The sequence below is a fragment of the Rhopilema esculentum genome, chromosome 3 (assembly GCF_057945365.1).
Source record: "Rhopilema esculentum isolate cy_ngs chromosome 3, ASM5794536v1, whole genome shotgun sequence".
Lineage (NCBI taxonomy): Eukaryota > Metazoa > Cnidaria > Scyphozoa > Rhizostomeae > Rhizostomatidae > Rhopilema > Rhopilema esculentum.
The window spans coordinates 3583006-3603129 of record NC_142817.1 but is presented as its reverse complement, the minus strand read 5'-3'; the positions used below and the strand labels follow the sequence as shown (position 1 = coordinate 3603129).

Genomic DNA, 20124 nt, shown 5'->3' with positions numbered 1-20124 from the left:
ACTTTGATACACACCATGTATTTACTTGTATGTATAATAATCTTTAACGTGAATTACAAACTAAGTTTAAAAACTTGTTTTCAGTTTGGTTCACTTATCTAATGCAAATTGCAAATTTTACAAATTACTAACAGAAACGATTTTCAAACGTTCAGTGTTTCTTTTTTAATCTTTTTAAATGTCAAAAAATATGCTTGGTTAACGAGGAGTCTAGCTGAATGGTGTTTACAGGCCCATCAACGACAGGGGCCGGGACCATGCCTCCAATATTTTAACAAAGCAAAAATAAAAATTTTTTGCCATGAATCTTTATTTTGCCTTCATCCCCAACTTTCCGACTTGCATCGGAGTCCCTGGATTAAAAATGGCTGAGTCATCAAAATTTAACATAGCCTCCTTAAAACCGCAGTGCCACCTTGAAATACTCTTTACGAGAATGACAACATTAAAAGATGTCGGTAATAGTGGCGTAGATCATCAGGGGTCGTCAAATATATTCACTTGCAATTTGTGCGGATTCTCCTGTCGTTATGATTTTTATGGAGCGGAAAGCATAAAGGGTTCTTGCCATTTTTCGTAAGTTTGTTTTGTGATACAACTAAAGAGCAGGCTTAACTTATTATGGAATAGAGGGCCTCCCAAATATAATTTATAGATTGAACAAAAAACATTGTGAAGACAGCAGAAGAAAGATATGTAATCACTAGTTTAACATCTGGTCTTTACATTTGCAATCCACACTCAATCTTTAATCTTATTTTCGGAAATTTAGGGCATGCCTCAAATATGCCCTGCAGGAATAATAGGGGCACATGATGAACCTCTTCGTCTATAGGCACGTGTGTTATCTTTTGCATTCTGTTGGCTTCTATTTCATTTTCGTTTTCAGGATCAAAGAGCAAGCATTTGTGCTCCAAGACCCATTTTCAGGAAAGAAGCAAACACCTATAATTCTTGGGAGTCTCTGTTCCAAGTGCAACATTCATGTTTGTGTTGGTCAGGTGTGTAATTCTGGTTTGAAAACAGATAGTCTCATTTCTAGTATTTCCTATCTATCATGCGTCTATAACTTCTAGGCTGTTTAAAGTAAAACTTTGCTCTTCCACCATTAATGCAGGTGCAGTGCAACTTTATTGAAAATGCATCTTGTAAAAATACTATTAAAAACATGCATGGAGATAGGAAAATAAATTGTGTAATACAAATTAAATTTTTATCTAGCCAAAACATGGCAGGAGATCAGGTACCATGCAGTCATTGGGCATAGCCCCTGTCATTTTTTTTGCAATAATAGGTAAGAAAATCCTAAGTGATAGCAGTTCTTCATGACCCTTTCACTTTCCGGTATCTTATCTTGTTCAATCTATTTCATAGTAATTGATATTTTCTCTGAATCGGACTGCTTATAAAAAGTAAATGTTTGCTAAAGGGGGCATTTTCCAGGGCTCTAAATGGCATGGTCTCAAAAATATTCTGTACAGTACAGTCTCAAAAATACTTTTAGACTGGTGCACAGTGCCTGCAGGAGATACCCAATCTTCCTTTGCATATTGTGCATGCTGACTTTTGGCTTCCTTATCATAAATCTTTGGTTTCTTCATATCATGCCTATAGAACTATGGTTAGCCTGTCATGCTATCATCTTTGAGTGCTAACATTTATATTCACCCAAACAAAATTTAATTCTTTTTAGACCTGCAGCTACTTTTATGGTCAAAGGTTTTGCAGAAGTTGCATGTTTAGTAATATGCAAAGCTTCCCTGAAGAAATTCAAGAGGTAAGGTAACTCACTTGACAGTCAAGACAACTCACTTAACAGATTTATAAAATGATTAAGAGGCCTGGAAAATCACCATATCTAATAATATTATTATATATATTGGTTGGTTTTTGCATATTGCAGTATACTTGCGTTGATGTATACAACTCCAAAACAACAGACACAAATTTATCCTAAAATTTCTTTCTGATATCAATAGTTTTTTCATCTCAATGCAACAAAGGCTCTTTTGGTAATATTTTAGTTTCATCTTTATCTATGAAAATTGCTGTTTTACTTGCAAATTTTATCCAAACATGAAATGCTTGATGCAGTATAGTCAGAGTCATACATGCTTTGGTGTATAGAACAGGACAGTTCTAGATGACCACTCAGTTTCATATTTAATGCTTATCTCTATCAATATCTATATCTTTAGGAAGCAACAAAACGATTATCATTCAAATGACTTGAAGAAAAGTAGCACTGCCTGCTTCCTCACAACCAAAGGTATCAATCTCTTTTGTCTTCATCCCTTATTCTCTAATCTTCATTGCTATTTTCTACACTTTGTTTTACCTTGGGGCAGTTTAAATCAATTAATATCATGCACATCAGCTCTTTTCTACATAGCATCTATAAGCTCAGTAGCTTTAGACTTTCTACAACTAGTTCCCTTTGCACCAAAATTTCCCTCAAGCACAAGCTTATATTTTACATATTGTCTATCAAACCTTAATGACCATAACTTCACAATTTAAAATAAATTTCTTAAAAAATAAAAATTGTTCAAACATGACTGAGGTAGCCTAAAACACGACTTGTTCTAAGAATTTTAAAATCATTTGTTACCTAAAAATAATGAAACAAATGAATTTGTGTAATATGCTCATGAACAAAATATGATTAAGAATGTATAGCATTTTTGAAGCCACTTTTGTCAACCATAACCAGACCTCGTTAATTTATGCGAGCAGCGCTCGCAGGCACAAAAGTTCATGCTCTGAATTTCTGCAGGCATTTTTCTGAATCAAATTTTATTCACCTTTTTTAATTTACAATCATGCTTTTTCTTAATATCTTTCTTGGTATCAACTGAAAGGTCAAATAGAATTTTAATGGATAGAGTTGTAAGTCCCCATGCTCAAATAAGCCACCCCTTTGAATAAGCCCCCCCCCTTGAATAAGCCCCCACCTAAAAATCATTTTTGCAAGTAAGCCCCTGGGGGCTTATTCAAGGATTTACAGCAAGACTACTTGGATAACCCAAATCACCCGTAACTTGATCACTTCATTCTCTTTTGTATGTACTGATCAGTTTATATCGCTCATAGCAATTATTATTTGTTTAGTTTTACATGCAGTTAGGGGCGTAGCTTGTGGGGGCGTAGAGCATGTGATACCCCAAATACATCATTAGGTGGTTGTTTGTCAGTTGGTCCACAAAATCCTTGGTAGAATCGAGCACCTAAATTTTTCGTCTAGATGTCCTATTCTGGAGATGTTGCTTTTGAATAAGAAGATTTCAGTAAATATTCATCCATGGGTTATGCAAAATGAAATAAAAAAGAAAAGCAAATAAAAGTCCTGGTGTTATTTACACATCTTTTTTATTTCATTTTTAAAACCCATGGATGAGTATTTACTGAAAGCGTTTACAGTTCGTAATATTTTTGATCGGCAATCACAACGAGGGTTCAAAATGGAGGTGTCCAAATGGAACCGCTGAAACATTAGAAAGAAATAATTGGTGGAAATTATAAAAAGCCAGTAGAAGTATTATTCCAGCCCATAGGGCCAAAGGGAAAAAAGTAAAGATGTGCTGGATATCTTATTTGTTGATGATTAAGGTAAACCATAAACCTGCGATTCTGCTATCGGGCAGCATTTGCTAGAAAACCCAGATTGTGCAAAAAACTATAATGGCGACATGTTTCAGATTATTGGTAAAGCCCGATCGTCGTTCCATCTAGCAGTTTTAGAATCTATCTACATAAGCACGAAAAAACCGCTACTGTGTAGACAAAAGGAGTTCGTTTTCACCTTAGGACTCCATTGGTAACATTCTAATAGGCAAGCGGCACTGATTGGTCAACCTTTACAGTCATGTGCTCGTGTTTCTGATTGGCCTATTTCGATCCACAACTGGGTATATATATTTCTTAACGTAGAGTTTTCGATCTATGTTCTGACGTTTTAAACTCTGAATGTTTGCTTTTTTCAAAGCTATTTAAACCATAAACTGGAAATTGATATGTATTGGATGTAAAGTAAAACTAAAATGGTATCAAGGAAAATGCTTCTTGCTTTTTTGAAATTCCATTGGTGAAAAACAAGAATTTTCAAGCGTTTGAAAATTTGGGTGAGAAAAACTCTGTGGCATTAATTTAAGTTGGTGTAACAATACTGAGTGGAACTCAGTAGAAAGGAAGATTCACAATTTATCAACATCTGAACATATATTGCTCCCTACTTTACTTTTTTTACTCAGCTTTCCGCTCACTTTACTTTTTTTACTCAGCTTTCCGCTCGCAGGCACAAAATATTTTTAATGAGCCCTGACCACAACTTAAGAATGCCAAAGGGCTAACAGTGATTTTCATCTTTAACAGTCTGCGAATGGTGTTTATGCTGATAATGATGACACTTCCATCAAATTATGACTGATGAAACAAGTTGCAACATATCCAACCTTAGTTAAAAATCTTTAATATAATACTTTTAACTATTGATAAAAACAATACACATGCTAATTAAAATATTGAAAAAATAAGCATCATAAATTAATTAAAAAAGTTACAGAAAATGATTAAAACTTCTAGCTTTGTTTAATTGGGTAAAATGATAATCCCCTGTTTTGTTGTGATGTAATTCACACCACTGTCAGATTCTTAAATATCTACACACAAAAATAACCAGATTATTGGGAAAAACACCCTTCATACATATTCATTTGTTTATCTTTTATGGGAGCATGTATTTAAAGGCAAGGTCAATATTGACATTAAAGTTGCAATACTTAATCCTATTTAAGTTGTTTGGTCTAACATTTAAAAGATCCTTCAGATTGGTCATTGCCCTGTTTCTTCAAAATTTGTTTCTAGCTAGTAATTAAAAGTTAGTATAAAGACAGTGAGAAGCTTATGCTTATCGAGCAGTGTCCTGGTCCTTTCTCTCAATGTGCCCACATCTTGTGATTCATATGTCTGGAATTTCTTAGAGCTGGCAACTCCCCTCATTTGGGTAAAAGTTTGGTTCCTTGGATCTGTAGTCCACAACTCTAACCAAAGAGCTTTCCTTGCACCTTCTTCAAAATTTGTTTTACTAAAACTTTGCCCAATAAGAATTTTTCAGATCATATTCTCTTCCAAATGTTTTCCTTCTGTAGAAAGTCTTTCTTACGCACTGCGCAAAAACATTTATCATCTTATAATTATATCTACACATGGGGATAGATCTGAAGCCTGGCCATACCCAATGTCTTTATCATAGCAATAGAAAACAAAATTATCATATATACACATTATTCTTCTTCATTTGAACTTTTTAATTTAACATCAAAGTAAAAAATTAATTAGGGTATATTTTTCAGGTTTAGTGAGATGATGTTAGTGACATGGAAATGATGTTAGATGATGTTGAATTGATGATAACTGGTTGGGTGACAGAGATTAAATATTAGAAACAGACATTGCAGTGGAATGCCAAGATGAGTGGTTAGCAATTCTCCAACCAAATTTTCTTCCCAATAACATATATAAAAAACTTACGTACTAGACTAGTTCTCAAATAACTATTACTTGCATGTTACATTCATACACCTTAATCCAGTATTCTATCGTTAATTCATCTAGAAAAATAAAATTCAAGGCCCTTGTATTAAAATTCTACTATTAATTACAGAACAGACTTTGTTACAATGTTTTATAATTCTGTGGTGGTTTTTCGGCCTTTATTGAATACTTTATGACATCAATCCACCTACAAAAATGAAACAAGGAAAAGATTGATGATAAGAAATAACAGATAACAGACTCTGATGTTGGTGCTGGATCAAGGCTCCATAGAATCACCCAAGACAGTTGCAGAAATGAGCCTGTTTCATTTGCTGGCTCATTGAAATACATTTTTGATACAATTGGTTCTCTAAGCTGCTTGTTTGTCATATTTTGTTTGATTTTTCTTACCAGCATCATTAGATGTTTGTTAAAATTATCAACAGCCCTTTCTGAAATTATATAACCATTAAAAACTAGGATTTCATTATATGTTAATTATATGTGTTAATTATTATATTAATGAAAGAAACATTAAGTGTAAAAAATTCGTAATTTTGAAAAAAAATATGTTTCAGTTCAGTTTAAATTGCTGATTCTATGATTTATATAAACCATACCAATATTTTTGTTCCTAATAGTAATTTGAAGGGATTGGGGCCCTAAAAGTGACTGATTGGGTCTTGGCTGAATGGTTATAGTTAAACTGAGCAAACCAACTTTTTACTAGGAGAATAATGGAAAGGTTTTCAATCAGTCATTTCTTTTTTATTTATTTTTCAAGTTGAACTTTGCTTTCAAATACTAGTGAAGTCTGTGGTTCTTATCTTTTGAAACAGCATAGCTAATCATAACACTGGATAAGTTTTTATTTGGCTATGATTATGAACACCTTTTCTCGGAATCTTTTTATATCATCCCAATTACATTTGTCTATTTGTCATTAGAAACTTCACTGCTTCCAATATATTTCTGGTGTTGCAGAAAATACAATACCCATTCAACACAGAGCTAAAAGCTGTTTCCTCAAAACGGATTTTCCTTGGACACAAAAGGGAAAAGAAATTTCGTGTGTATGAGATTGATAAGTTTAAATGGGGTGCAAAACTTTAGCTATATATGCAGAAGTATCAGTGACCAGTTTATTTTGAAGCAAAGGTTAAGATTTTATACCAATGCAGTCCATCTAGGTAACCCTTGTGAAAATATTCAATATTTTGAGAACATAGTTGAACATCCTGTTGGTGGAAAATATTCAGTTAGGTTTGCTCCTTGAAAGCCTTTCTTGCTGAAATTTTCCTTTAGAAAAAAACATTTACCTTATAAAATTATACTCAACAATAATTTCTAGTCAAGCAAATAACACGATTTACCTTTGCATCATGTCCTCATTGTCTGCTTGGAAATAATAGGTCAACTCTTTCTTATTTCCAGAATGAAGTTTAAAAACAAATGGATACTTTGCTTCATCAATTTCATCTTCCTATGATATAACAAATAATTGCCAATCACATTTCAGTCCTTTAGGGACAAAATCACACCATAGAGTCGAATGATTTCAGTATATTTATTTAAGATTAATCAACTAATCAAATTTTCTAAGGCAAAGAGATTAAAAAATAGGGTTCTTAAATGTTGAAATCACAGAATTATTGTGTTGTCTATTTTCTAGAATTTCATCTTTGTTATGAATCTTTATTAAATAGAATTTCAAATCTATTTTATTATATTTTATTCATTCATTTTAATAACTGTTACCTGAAATTCAAAAATCTATTTTAGAATTTTTGAGTTTTAAAATTACAACTTAAAGAGCATCATTAGATAAGTCTAATGTAAAAAATCAGTTAAACATTTCTACGAATTGGCTGAGATTTGACTACATGAGCCCAGGCTCTTTCTCTTTCAAACCTCTGTCATTTGGTCTCTGATCATGACTACACAACAAACACCAAGAAGTTCTTGAATTTGAATGAGAGAAGGTAACACCTATTTGGTGGGAACTCGCTAAGCTACAGTTCAATAAGATGAGACTGAATTCTCAAGTAAATCTGCTACCTTTTCAAAGAGTGTATTCCAATATTGCTAAGTAGAAAGGACTGATGTGAGGGCTATCAACAATGAAAAAAGGGAGAGAGAGACAGTTAAAGGTTTCTTCACTGATCTTTTTTAATGCCTTTCTTTACCATGGCTGGGTAGGGAAATTTTACTGTGATGCTACCACCACCATCTTTTGTGCAGAAAAGCTTCTTGAAAGTCTTAATCAGAACAATTTAACATGCATATAAGCCAAGCTTCTGTTGAGCCCTACTTTTCTTTGTCTAAAGAAGTCAAGCTTATGCAAGTTAATATAATCCTGAAGAAGATTATTATGTCCATACTTACTGGACATGGTCTTGCTATAGCATACCCAGGTAATGCAATGGTCATCTGTGCTTTTGGATCCTGTTGGTAAAAGAAAACATGTTCAAACAAAAAGTCTTAAAACTCTCATAGTGATACTTGATTAAATCTTTGCATTGTATGTGGTATGAAATATTTTACAATATAAGAAACAATATATATTTTTGCCAATCAGATATTTGATCTCTGGCACAGTTGAACAAAGTAATGAAAAATGTGGACAGGAACAAAACAACAATAAACAATTAAAAAGAACAAGAAACGATCTTATAATGCAAATATGTAGTAACTGAAATAAAAGTAAACTAAGCTAATATTTTCACCAAAGTATACATGACATCATTCAAGTAACAGTTATGGATCTAATATTTTTGTCCAGATAGCAGTTGGAGGATTTCGGGTAAACTTGATGCCAGTGAAAAAGTGAGTCCCCTAGAATGACTGGGGGTAAATAGCAGTATTAATCCCTTATAAGTGTTAAATATACTTCGTCTGAACCAAGAACATACAGATTATGAACATCCATTGTATCTGATGACCCATTTTTTTGTTTCCTAGTGTCTGAAACTTCAAATATTTGGTGCTCTCCTTTGTGGGGAAACTCTGACTTTGATCTCAATTCTTCTAAGAATTACTAAGACCCATACGAAAAATACTGACCACAAGCCAACTCAATCAAGTATCAAAGCGATGACGTCACACAAATCTATTCTTAGACATTTTCAATTTTGACCATCGATCCCAAAAGAGCATTACGAAATACCTCTAAATGTGCAAAAAGGTATTGAATTGGCTGAGATGGGAAATTTGGAATTAAACAAGATGTCTAAAATGATGTCCTGACATTGACTCTGTGGAAGTGACTAGAAATGTAGAACAAAAATATGCATTGAAAAGGTTCTTTTGTATCAGCCCTTATCCCTTGTTAAAACGCTCTCAACATTCTATTGGCCATGGCTAAACATTTATACAACGCTGATCTGTTATGTTCAGTTGAAGGTCTCAATATCTTTATTCAAAATTTTTAAGAATAGGTTAATTAATATAAATGAATAATGTGTTAATCAACTGGAAGCAAAAAACAACTCGAGTGGGCTTTCGTGGACTTAACGTTGTTGAATAGAATGTTTAGTTTCTCTCAACAAATGCTGAAGAACCACTTGAACAAAAAAATATTGTATCAACTCACAGTACACTTCCTAATTGGTTCAGACTTGGCTGAACATCACAGAACATCGCTAAACAACACTGGAGTTTGATGTTAAGTGGTATGCAGTGAAGAATTGCGAGCTTTTTTACATAGATGCGTCATTGCAATTCTCTACGGTTGTCTTGGCTGATCAAATAGACACCCTTACCTTTTTACCTTTTTGTACGTATAAAACCATATCTGCAATACTAAAATATCCTTTCACCCAGCCTTTTCCAGGGGGTTTCCAGTGTAGTTCTCCTTGTACTTCACTAACGATTGTCGATCGGCGCCGCTTTGGATCCCTGTTAACTTGTGCTAAAGTGAAGCTTTTTTGTATAAACGAGTCTGTTTCTTGGAGCTTGCCAGCATTCAATTTGACATTACATACATAACAAACTCGTTTGATGGTGTTATTCATATATGCAAGCTGAGCTCTGTATTTCGAGCAATTATCGCAGACGATCTGGAAGAATATAAACACATGAAAATATAACTCTTTATTTCAAAATATATAGTATAAACACATAGAGACAAAATGAAAAAATAGACGCAGAAAGGTACTACTCCAAATTAGCTGCCCATTAAAACTACTTGACCGTAGTGGTATTCTAAAAAAAAAATTTTTTTATAGTATGTTTTACTTGTATGCACGCTTGGATAAATATATTGGCATCTGAAAAATGCCACAATCAAGGTCATCCAAGTTATAAAAACGCAGTCTGAGGTTGAGGCTTTTACAGTGGCATTATGAGGTACCCAAAATGTCTTATCAACATACCCTTCCACATGCTCTGCAGTGATGCCTTCTGCTTAGTAAAGAAAATCTAACCGCACACAGCATGCACATTGTGACTTCTTCGTCCTTTACCCAAACAGGTGCCGAATCTCCAACTCTTAAAGATCCGATCCCCTTGAACGTTTCTTTTTGAGCTTCCTCTTCCATATATTGTTTTAATAAGCTACCTCGTTTTGCTTCATAGTCTTTCATAACTCCCGATATAGCCTGTATCCACTCATGTTTCTCTTCTGGACTTGAGGCTGCTAAATCCAATACTCGCTGTCGACTTCGAATCCTAAATGTATGAACATCCCCGAGGTCGACCTCGTCCCCATCTTGAACTGACATGCCTGGTATTTCCATCATTTGACGTACTTTTAATTTCCCAGTGGCTGGGATTTTGTTACAGCACAAAACCAGATCATTAAACTGTACAGATAATAAAAGATAAAGTTTACAAAGAAAGCAGAAAGTAGTACACAAGGATGTTAACACATCAGGTAATTCTGAGTTTGAGCAGGCATAAGAATGGGGCGCGCTGTTTCAATGGCTTGCATCCTCCTTATATAAGGCAATTAAGGAATAAATTTGTGGAGGATTGGCTGAGAAAGCATTCAAAAATTCTGTATAAAAAAAAAGTTTTTAAGATAAGATCGTCTTAGAAATTAAAAAAGTTTTATTATCTGAACGAAGGGTGCCGTCCTAAAAAGTTTGGAAGGGGATGTGCTGTAAGGAACGTCCAGGAGCTACACCCAAGACCACACCCATTCTCACACCTTATATACTTGCATTTTTGAAAGATTCCCTATTGTATATGAAATCATTCAAAATACATATCGGCTCTGAGAGGCTAATTGAATGAATAAATCAATAACATAAAGGGTTAATTCACACCAAATTCATCCTGCCAAACATGGCAGGAATTCATCCTACCAAACATAAACTGGCTTAAATAAGGGGGCTGAGACCCCTAACCCCCCCCCAAACGGCACCACAGAACTGGACATCAAGACTCACTCGTCCTGAAGTCCTTTCCCTTGGTGAAAATTTCTCATCATTTGGCAATGTTATAAAAACAAGAATCAAATCCCAATAAAAACCTAGCAAATTGTTACATGTTCCATTAATAAGTAAAAAGAACACAAACGACATGGTTCTTACGAACTCACCAGCAAAAGTATTCTTGCTTGTTTTTGGTCGCTTCTTGCTGCAATTTTCACCAACTCACCCTCTCTGATAAAAACCTATAATAAAAATATTTATGACTAATTTCATTCAAAATAAGATTCTTAACAAATTATGTGAAAGCGCAGTGCAGTTAAGAGTTTCTGAAGATGACACTTTTCAATTCAAACAAGAAAAAATGACGATAATTTGGTAATTTCTCAACATTAGAATTAATTCAATTTTGAAACTTACCCTGCTTGCAGTGGCTAAACTTTCCCCCCGAAGACCTTCAACTATCCTCTCTTCAATTTCGACCAACTTTTTGAATTTATCCTGAAGGCGAATAAAACCGTTATAATATGATTCTGAACCTTTCTCAATTTCAAATACACACAAAGCGTTGGCGTTGTAAAAACCTTTCAAACATTCTATTTTGATAAGAACATCGAGTATTGGTTTGCCAATAGAATATGAACAATATAAAAACATAACCTGCCTGCGATGAAAAATTAGAAGAAAGAACAATGTTCTTTAAAAATGTTCTCTCTTGTTAACAAAACAGAGTAGATTTTATCAGCAAATTGGCCGCGCTAATACATGTCTGGCTAAGATGTTATTCAGTGGTCCTAGAAACAATTTAGAGTCTGTAGAAAGATCAATGATGAAAATTAGCAACGTTGAGAACACCTGAGCTTCAATTCTCCGAAAGTAAGAACATCAAGCCGCAGCAAAAACTGTCTGGTTCTTGCAAAAGATGACGAGCAAATAACAACGCTTTTAGAAACTCACCATTCCTTTCATGCTATTATTCGAATGATTAGCAGCCTCTGAGATGACAACCAGGGATTCTGAAACGACAATATCAAATTCTTGTACATTCATTCAAGTTTGATAACTGGCTACCTTAAAACAAGTATATATTAACTGCTTTTGAAAAAGTGAACCTACCAGTTTCTAAATATTTCTAAGCTTCACTTATAGGCGAAAAAAGGAATTCCATAGCTTGGTGTATTTAACCTGTTGACGGCCAATGACCTGGAAGACGTGCTAGTTCTATTACTCTCTATATGGCTTACTACCAAAGGCACTATAATATGTACTAAATGAACAAAACATTTCCTAAATGCCAGTACCTTCTGCTTCTGCTCGATCAGGTGAGTCTTTTGGCAACTTCTTCAAATAATCTAAATGTGAAATAATCAGGTTAATGAATATATATATGATAATTTCTTACGATCACAAGGATTGCTTGAAAAAGGAGATAGAGACAACAGAGTGAAGAAAAACATTTTGCAATGTAGTCTATCTGCTATGAAATCGCCAAAAACACAAACGACTCCTAAAGGCTAAAAGATATAGCACATAAAATTTAGAGTTCATGCTCAAATTGGTTGAAAAATCTAAAACGGCTGTCTAAAACAAGCCAAAATTACTGAATGTATTCCCTTTTCTGAACAAATAAAAAAGGTCAATCGATCACCTCCCCCTTGAATTTGGTACATTGCCCAAGCGGTATAATTAGGTAAGGAGTCAGGACATGTTTTGCTTACATTAATATCATACAGGGGCCCTATGCTACGAATGTAAGAAATAATCGCGATATTTTTGTGAGGAAGTTGTATTCACCAAAGTTTTAAAAAAATTTCTCTTGTTATTTCCGAGATAACTTTGTAACATAATAAAATGAGTATTTGGAACACAGTGCACAAGACAAATCTCGGAGTACTCTTGCAGGGAATAATACGCAATGTGTGTATCAGAATAAAGAAACATTACGATTCCACGGATGTGAGCCGGAGGCAGGTTTTCCAATGATGCAGCGGAATCGAGGACGACTTATACATAACTTGCATATTAAGTGAGAGCAATTTACTGTTGTGCTCGATTTTTCCTTTTTCCTGACAAGCGTCAAGACCAAACCATGGATTATGTTACTTGAATAATATTTCCAAGAAAGGTTTGTTGAAAAGATACAGAGAAATTCAAATTTGCAGGCAAATAGGGCAAAATTTCATCCCGAGGATGTCTGAGGAATTTTTCTGAAAACCCCCATATCTACACCTGCCCACTGAGCAGCCCCAAAATTATAAAAATATCAAGGGATATTTCTCAGCACAAGGACATTGTTATAAATAATGTTTTCCTTACTGGCTGTTTTTTATTGTGCATGTCTTTGCTACGTTTTCCCATAAAAAATGAAAATTTATTCATCACGGAACCCAACATATTGTCGAGCTGTTACAGCTTCGTTTATAATTTTAAGACATTTTAAAGAGAAAACCACAGCTAACCTTGAAGAAGGAGCTTATATCGAGGAACTCTTTGAATGGGCTCCAGCATGTGGTGTTGCAGTGTCAAGTTTTCGCATTCTGGAAGTTTCTGGAAAAAGAACACATCGTATACAGGCCTAGGATCATGAATGTGTTTAACATATATAAACTTTGATTCAAGCAAGGATAACAAATAGAGTATTATTGGTAGAGATTTTGTAAAAAGAAATGTGCAATTATAACTTCTCTTTGTGTCGTTACATCTGTTACGTTATGTTATATTATGTCATATGTTATGTCATATGCTATGTCATATGTTATGTCATATGTTATGTCATATGTTATGTCATATGTTATGTCATGTCATGTCATGTCATGTCATGTCATGTCATGTCATGTCATGTTTTGTTATGTTGTATGTTCGAAAAATCTGTCAGCTAACCTGTAATTCTTCGATAACAGATGCAAATTTAGGTGACTTTTTCATCCATTGAGTTAACGTGTTTGTTGCGTGTTCGAAGTTCTTCACATAATCTGTGTATAACTACAAGAAAAAAAACAAATAGATCTCATAACATCTTCGTTGGAAAAAGTTGAAAACCACTTAGAGAAATAATGGACATAACTCATGGTATTCAAAAAGTTATTTTCACGCTTTACGCAATCTTCAGAAAACGAATCTATAAACCAAAGCAGGTACAACTCTGCCTATATGGCATAAATAAAACACATTATGACCGTTAGAACAGTCATTCCAAGGACATTATTGTATTAAATGTTTTTTATGGTTAGTTTCAAAAAGTTAGCATCACTATCTATAGATGCGAGAGTGTGATCTGAATGAGAGGCAGTTTTCACAGTAAGTCAAAGAGTTGGGGAAGGAGGGGTACTTGTTCATTTAAGGTCAGTGGGTTCGTGTTATGCTTTTACAAAGTCAAAGTCAACGATGCCAAGGACTTTACCAAATGAAACAAAATGCGAGTAATAACACTGCTTATAAGACGTGTAGCAAAGGATGAACATTGCCACTGCAGTTAGACACTGATAACGTAGTATAAATAATGGCCTGAAACACCTGAAGGTGTGTGTAGTTAAAAACAAGCAACAAAACTGCAAATTACTGCAAAGGATTCTAAACCTTTGCATGGCAGTAATATAAACATGAAAATAAAACCTTAGCAATAAGGTAAAAAAGTAGATATTGTAAAATAAATTTTAGATAAAATAACGGGGACGTGTCTTTTGTCATAAAAAGAAAGGTTTATAAAGCATCTTAAACTGTCAATCTCGAAAGAAGATTCGTTAAGTGAACAGACAATGTTGGCGATCATGATGCAATAAAACGCTGGGAAATCCATTGCAATTCTGTGCAATAAGAAACCGCTTTTAATATGTGGGTACGCCTCTTGTTCTGATTGTATAGACGTGAGAAAATACCAGCTACGTGACAAAAGTTCAAAATTGAATACAGCCTATTTGTAGCAGGTAAATAAAACTATAAAAAAAGATGGCCGCAATTTTTGACATCTGCCGTTTAATCAATTGGCTTGTTCATATTTTGACTAATTTGAACAAAAGCAGGCTGGCTGTAGACTTCAAACAGTACAGACAGACGGAAGATTTCAAACAAATCTCTGCGAAAAACGAGCTTCAATAGGGCAGGGATGCCATGCTTTAAAAACCAGTTTTCAATATAACATTCAAAAACAAACCTTCGTTTTTCAGTTACAAGAAAAAATAGTCTATTTCGCTTGTAAAAAGCGGGAGAAAAAGGCAAAGTACCTTCAAACAGTGCCCTAATGTTTTGAAAATATCTCCAATCTTCTCATTAGATGACCTACAAAAAGGATGAAGTTCATTTGAATTTGTTATGAAAACAGTCATTCTTAAGAGAAGAACCGTCTTTAAGACATGCTGGCTCCTAAAAATCAGATTCTTTATTGTCTGATGAAAACACAGTCTTGAAAACCTCAAAAAAATACACAGTCACGATATATTGTTATCTTCATACTTCTGTGCACAATAAATATTCAGTTATATATCTTTCTTTAATTTGAATCTTCTGTTAATTGTAGCTTTCATTTGAATTAATAACTTAAAACGGCTTTATTCCATCGAGCTTTCTAATTCTAAGACATATTTACTGGTACTCTGGGTTGGCACTTGGATTCAGATATTGACAAGTCGGCAATCGGACAGAAATGCAATTGCCAAAAATTTAGTGAATAATGCCGAAAAATGATATTTTTGATATGAACTGACTCTCCAAACTCTAATTGGACTTGAAAAATTTACATATTATGAATAAAAAGTGGACAAAGACTTATTATTCCACGATGAAGTTTAAGCTGTTAACAATCGTTGTGTTGGAAATTGCAATTTATTTTGCTTGAGTATAACTTGATGCTGGTATAACCGGATCACATATAACGAAAAACATGCCATCACTACCAATGACACATAATTCATCTTAGGTCAGTGGGTAAAAAAACAAGAAAAAGAGAACTGGTTTGACTTCACCCCAAAGTACCCCTATCCCTGTACATGAATTAACGAGAGGATGTATCTTCGCAGAAAGTAAACAGTCATTCAGGAATGAACTCTCCCGTGAAACAGCCTATCCGCCCAGGTATCTACGGACATGTGTACAGAGATTTGGGCTTGGATGTAGGATTGGAATCGTTTAATCAGTCCGCATATCAAATTTTTGCATTTGCTAATGATTTTATTTACTTTTAATTTTTTACAGGGAATGTATAATGGAACTGTGTGAGGAACCCAGATATGACCCTTTCAAGCTTTCTATGGTCTTCATATATTCGAAGTAGTGTTCATTAAATCAATATAGCTGGATTATAGAGAATTGTTTGTGTCAAATCTCTGACACAGTACTGATTAACAACCTGGAGCTAATAGTAAATTCAATAAGCAGATATACAAAAATTGAGCATGGTCTCTAACTCGATTAAAAAGATACTTTTTGATCTTTGATGAAAAATCCTTAGACATTTGATGCTACTTTTTACTATTTCAAATGACTGGTCACTGGAAACTCACGTTTCTAATACTAACAAAGAACGGGATTCAAATGCAGATGGACAGCTGGCATAAATAAAGTCATGAGACTCACCAGTTCGTTATTCTTTTCTCCAAATCTGGAAGTAGTATTGTATTATGAAACGTGCATATCGAGGATAGATTTGAGAATATTTCTTGGACGACTTTCTCTGGTACAACCGCATTCTCTTTGGCCTCTTTCAAGAGTCTTGCTTGAAAAACCTTGTCAAGTAAGTTGAGCCTCTTGGCATACCTACAAAAAATGGCGAACACACGATGATTAAATACTTCTTTTGAGATAATGGATAGATCAAGATTAATTTGTTTTTCAGGTACAAAGCACTTGCAGATCAACAGGGGTTATACTTATGCATATAACTTGAATGATATTAGGTTAAGTTTCGTTCTCCACCGTAACGCGATACAGAATATACATACTAAATGATTGGCTGGACTACGATTAAAGGACAGAGTGAACCCCACATAGAAAGTCCGTAAACACAGGAAAGAGTCTTACAGCCAAACATGACGAAGGAGGGTGAACACCTATATTTTAGGGGGGTGACTGAAGGGTGCCTAGTTCCATTCCTACCTAGCGTTGGTGTAAGTACTCCTGAGTGTAAAGGAGGCCAGCCTTCTTTATCCTTTCACTGCAGCGTGCAAAGGAGGCTTACCTCCAAATGATATTTCAAGTGCCCCCTCCCCCTGCATGAAAACTTTATTGCTCGTATTTCTTTATAAAGGGCTGACATTAAAAGAAACAGACCGGAACTGGGAGAAGAAAAGACTCATAGGTCCATTATACTGCTGAGATCTTTTCTTCTTTAAATACTTTGTCAGTTGCAAGGTTTTATTTTCTTTTTCTTGAAAGTCTCGTTGACAAAAATAATGAATTTCAGCTAGATAAATCCGGTATGATTAATCTTAGTTAAATGAAATCGAAACAAAGCAAAACCCTCTATTTTCATAAAATGTTCAGCAAGCTTTACTTATTTCCGAAGAGCCCTTGTAAATCGCTTTTTTTCTCACTTTCACACAGGTGGTTTTTTCCTTTTCAGACACGGGGGAGGGAGCTCAATGGATGGGGGAGCTTGATTAAAAAAAGAGGCTTAACCTAAATATAAACAAGTATATCTGTGTTTACTATCCTTTTCTTATATAGACATTGCATTTTTATTCAAAATGTGATAAAATATTAAACAAACATGGAGTCAAGTTAACGAAAACATTTTTTCTTGTATTTTCAACGTGTTTGCATCTAAAATTTTCAAACAATCTTTTGGTGGTACAAAACTTGAAAATGGCTTTGAAAAAAGCAAACATTTAGTAAACTAAAGCTTTTCGTGTTTCTGAATGGCCTATTTCGATCCACAACTGGGTATAAACATTTCCTAGCTTGTTGGGGAGACGAGCGAGCGAAAATTTTCAAATGAGTGAGGCAACCCTCCGTCCTGGATTCAGAGAGCATGCGTAATAATAACTTCGTTCTGTGCGCATGCTCTTTGACTCCATGACGGAGGGTTGCCTCACTTTTTAAAAAACTTTCTCTTGCTCGTCTCCCCAACAATAGCGTAGAGTTTTCGATCTATGTTCTGACGTTTTAAACTCTGAAAAGTGTCAGACGAAAAGCTTTAGTTTACTAAATGTTTGCTTTTTTCAAATCTGAAATTTTATTCTCGTTATAGGAATCGTGTGTTCTATTCGAAAATGTCTAAATTCTCGTCAAAAGTGAGATAAAAAACAATCATTCGAACACCGTAAAGCTATAAAGCTTGCAACTTAAGCAAGAACTTTAGGCATGCTTGATGCACATCATCTGGTTATAATTTTCGATTAATGGAGGGAGGTTAAATAAAGAAGAGGGCTTACTTTTCCTGTATCCAAAAACGACAGCCTATTAGAGAAAGAGGCTTAAAAGAAATGAAGCTTTATATAGAATTTAAAGCATCTAATATACATTCCTTTTCAGGAACTATCTTTTTATCTCAAATAAAAACTCGAGATTTAAATTATAAATTTCCAATGGGCAAGCTACCAAGTTTTTTTCAAGTTCTTGGTTGTCTTCAAAACGAAGAAAGCATTTTAAAAGTGGGGGGGGGGCACATGTAGGCAAAGAAGGGGCACTTCCGTGAGCTACACTTACATATTTTCAAAGTGTGGGGGAGCGGGGACCAGATGGCGGTCCCTAGGTCGATGGCAGTCACATCATTAGAGTGGTTAAATGATTGTAAACCTGAATCTTAGCATGAATTACTTACGCTTTTTCAGTTGCAAGAATTTCATTGACTATATTCGATATCTTTTTCTTAGACGTATCACCATCAGTTGTCTGAAATTAATAAGATAATCTTCATTAACATACCAGTTTAAATAATAAAGAGATAAGTTTAATTAAAAACTTTTTCCATTTCAAAATCAGGGGCCAGTATTTGCTACTTTCTTGTAAGGGAAGTAACATTACAGACTTTACACACATTCAAGAAAGTTGCAATTCTACGCAGCCTCCCACTTCAACAGTGTGAAGCATTGAGGCATTAGCGAAATCCTGTTAAAGCCATGTACACCAAAGCAAGCATATCTGGTGAGATCGAAACCCAAAATAGATTGTTGTTTCCTCGTATGCCCTCAACTGAACGGCTGGAGAGGATTTATCAAGAGAATCGCACAAGATGTTATCGACAGTTGCAGTGTATTTAACCGTACTGGAAATCCACCACAGAGACAAATTATGCTTTCAGCTACTCGCTATCGATAAGCTTCTGTGTAACCAAACATGTAGGTCTTATCCACAGTAAATAACGATACACGCACAAAGGCCTAAATGTAACGGCTATTCATATTTGTTAATCTCATTTGCTCGTAACATAAACTATGGCAATGATGTCTCCATCTTCACAAAACACAGCACATTCTTACATCTGATCTTGCTCTGACCTCATAGCTGTGTTGAGGCCTAGAAGAAGTTCCAATCCAAGTAACAAGTTGCTTGAAGGTGGTCTTCATGCTTTGGTAAAACAAAATCTACCGCACCAAACAGCTAGATTCCGGGAAAAAGAACTAGCATATACTTAAAGATTCCCAAGCTTCCGTCTGCAACATTACAATAAATGCTGATATAGGCATTGTACACTGGCAGCTTTGTCAAGGTCTTTTGATGCCAAATCAACAGAATGTCAGCTACCAGCGAAATGTAATCGACAAACCAGTGACCTTCATGACATTTGAAAGATACAAAACATACCACGATAGAGCTGAATGTAAATCCCTTACATTTCCAGTACTGACGTTTGTAGAAACCAGTACCGAATCTGTGAACGCTTTAAAACTTAAACAAGCACACAAAACAGGTTATTACTTACGAGGTCATAATATATCACATTAATAAGTACGATACTGTTCAGAACTAAGTGGGAAAATGTGGATTCGCTTATATATTATGTGGATAATATATAAGCGAAAGTTCTGTTTAACATACCTGCCTACGGCCTACGTATTCGGCCGGCAGATTAGAAGGAAACTTGCGTTATCAGCTATTTCACGGAAAAGTGATCGAAATGGGTAAGTAACAAATCACTGAGAGAAGTAACAGACAGTCTGATTGAAAAACAGCGATGAAAAAAATTATCATGATGATGATAACTAATATAAAATTTTTTTGAAACGCTGATGATGATTATTATGATCATTTCAATATGTATGGTGATTTCAGTGATAATGAGAGT

General features: G+C 34.7%; 2 protein-coding genes across 2 annotated transcripts in view; one reads left to right on the top strand and one right to left on the bottom strand.

Annotated features, from left to right (window-relative positions):
- Positions 1 to 349: 349 nt before the first annotated feature.
- LOC135692656 (cysteine-rich DPF motif domain-containing protein 1) lies at positions 350 to 5689 on the top strand. The gene is made up of 5 exons (XM_065210873.2): positions 350 to 576; positions 890 to 1001; positions 1694 to 1777; positions 2199 to 2269; positions 5352 to 5689. The coding sequence occupies exons 1-4, from the start codon at positions 365 to 367 to the stop codon at positions 2226 to 2228; spliced, it is 438 nt and encodes a 145-aa protein (XP_065066945.2). The 5' UTR covers positions 350 to 364; the 3' UTR covers positions 2229 to 2269; positions 5352 to 5689.
- The window catches only part of LOC135692643 (uncharacterized), a 27404-nt gene continuing 12881 nt past the window's right edge, over positions 5602 to 20124 (bottom strand). Inside the window, exons 3-16 of the mRNA XM_065210843.2 lie at positions 18661 to 18731; positions 16476 to 16655; positions 15128 to 15182; positions 13788 to 13889; positions 13367 to 13454; positions 12209 to 12259; positions 11865 to 11923; positions 11328 to 11408; positions 11078 to 11152; positions 9909 to 10337; positions 9297 to 9593; positions 7921 to 7980; positions 6909 to 7018; positions 5602 to 5740 (exon numbers count right to left, since the gene is read on the bottom strand). Coding sequence (XP_065066915.2) covers positions 5674 to 5740; positions 6909 to 7018; positions 7921 to 7980; positions 9297 to 9593; positions 9909 to 10337; positions 11078 to 11152; positions 11328 to 11408; positions 11865 to 11923; positions 12209 to 12259; positions 13367 to 13454; positions 13788 to 13889; positions 15128 to 15182; positions 16476 to 16655; positions 18661 to 18731 — 1725 coding nt within the window. The 3' untranslated portion in view covers positions 5602 to 5673. The remainder of the gene's footprint in view (positions 5741 to 6908; positions 7019 to 7920; positions 7981 to 9296; positions 9594 to 9908; positions 10338 to 11077; positions 11153 to 11327; positions 11409 to 11864; positions 11924 to 12208; positions 12260 to 13366; positions 13455 to 13787; positions 13890 to 15127; positions 15183 to 16475; positions 16656 to 18660; positions 18732 to 20124) is intronic.

Excerpts from the sequence above, each read along its gene's own strand:
- LOC135692656 (XM_065210873.2), top strand. The coding sequence starts at position 365 with ATGGCTGAGTCATCAAAATTTAACATAGCCTCCTTAAAACCGCAGTGC. Across the intron at positions 577-889 it reads AAGGGTTCTTGCCATTTTTC|GATCAAAGAGCAAGCATTTG; the intron begins GTAAGTTTGTTT and ends TTTCGTTTTCAG. Across the intron at positions 1,002-1,693 it reads TTCATGTTTGTGTTGGTCAG|ACCTGCAGCTACTTTTATGG; the intron begins GTGTGTAATTCT and ends AATTCTTTTTAG.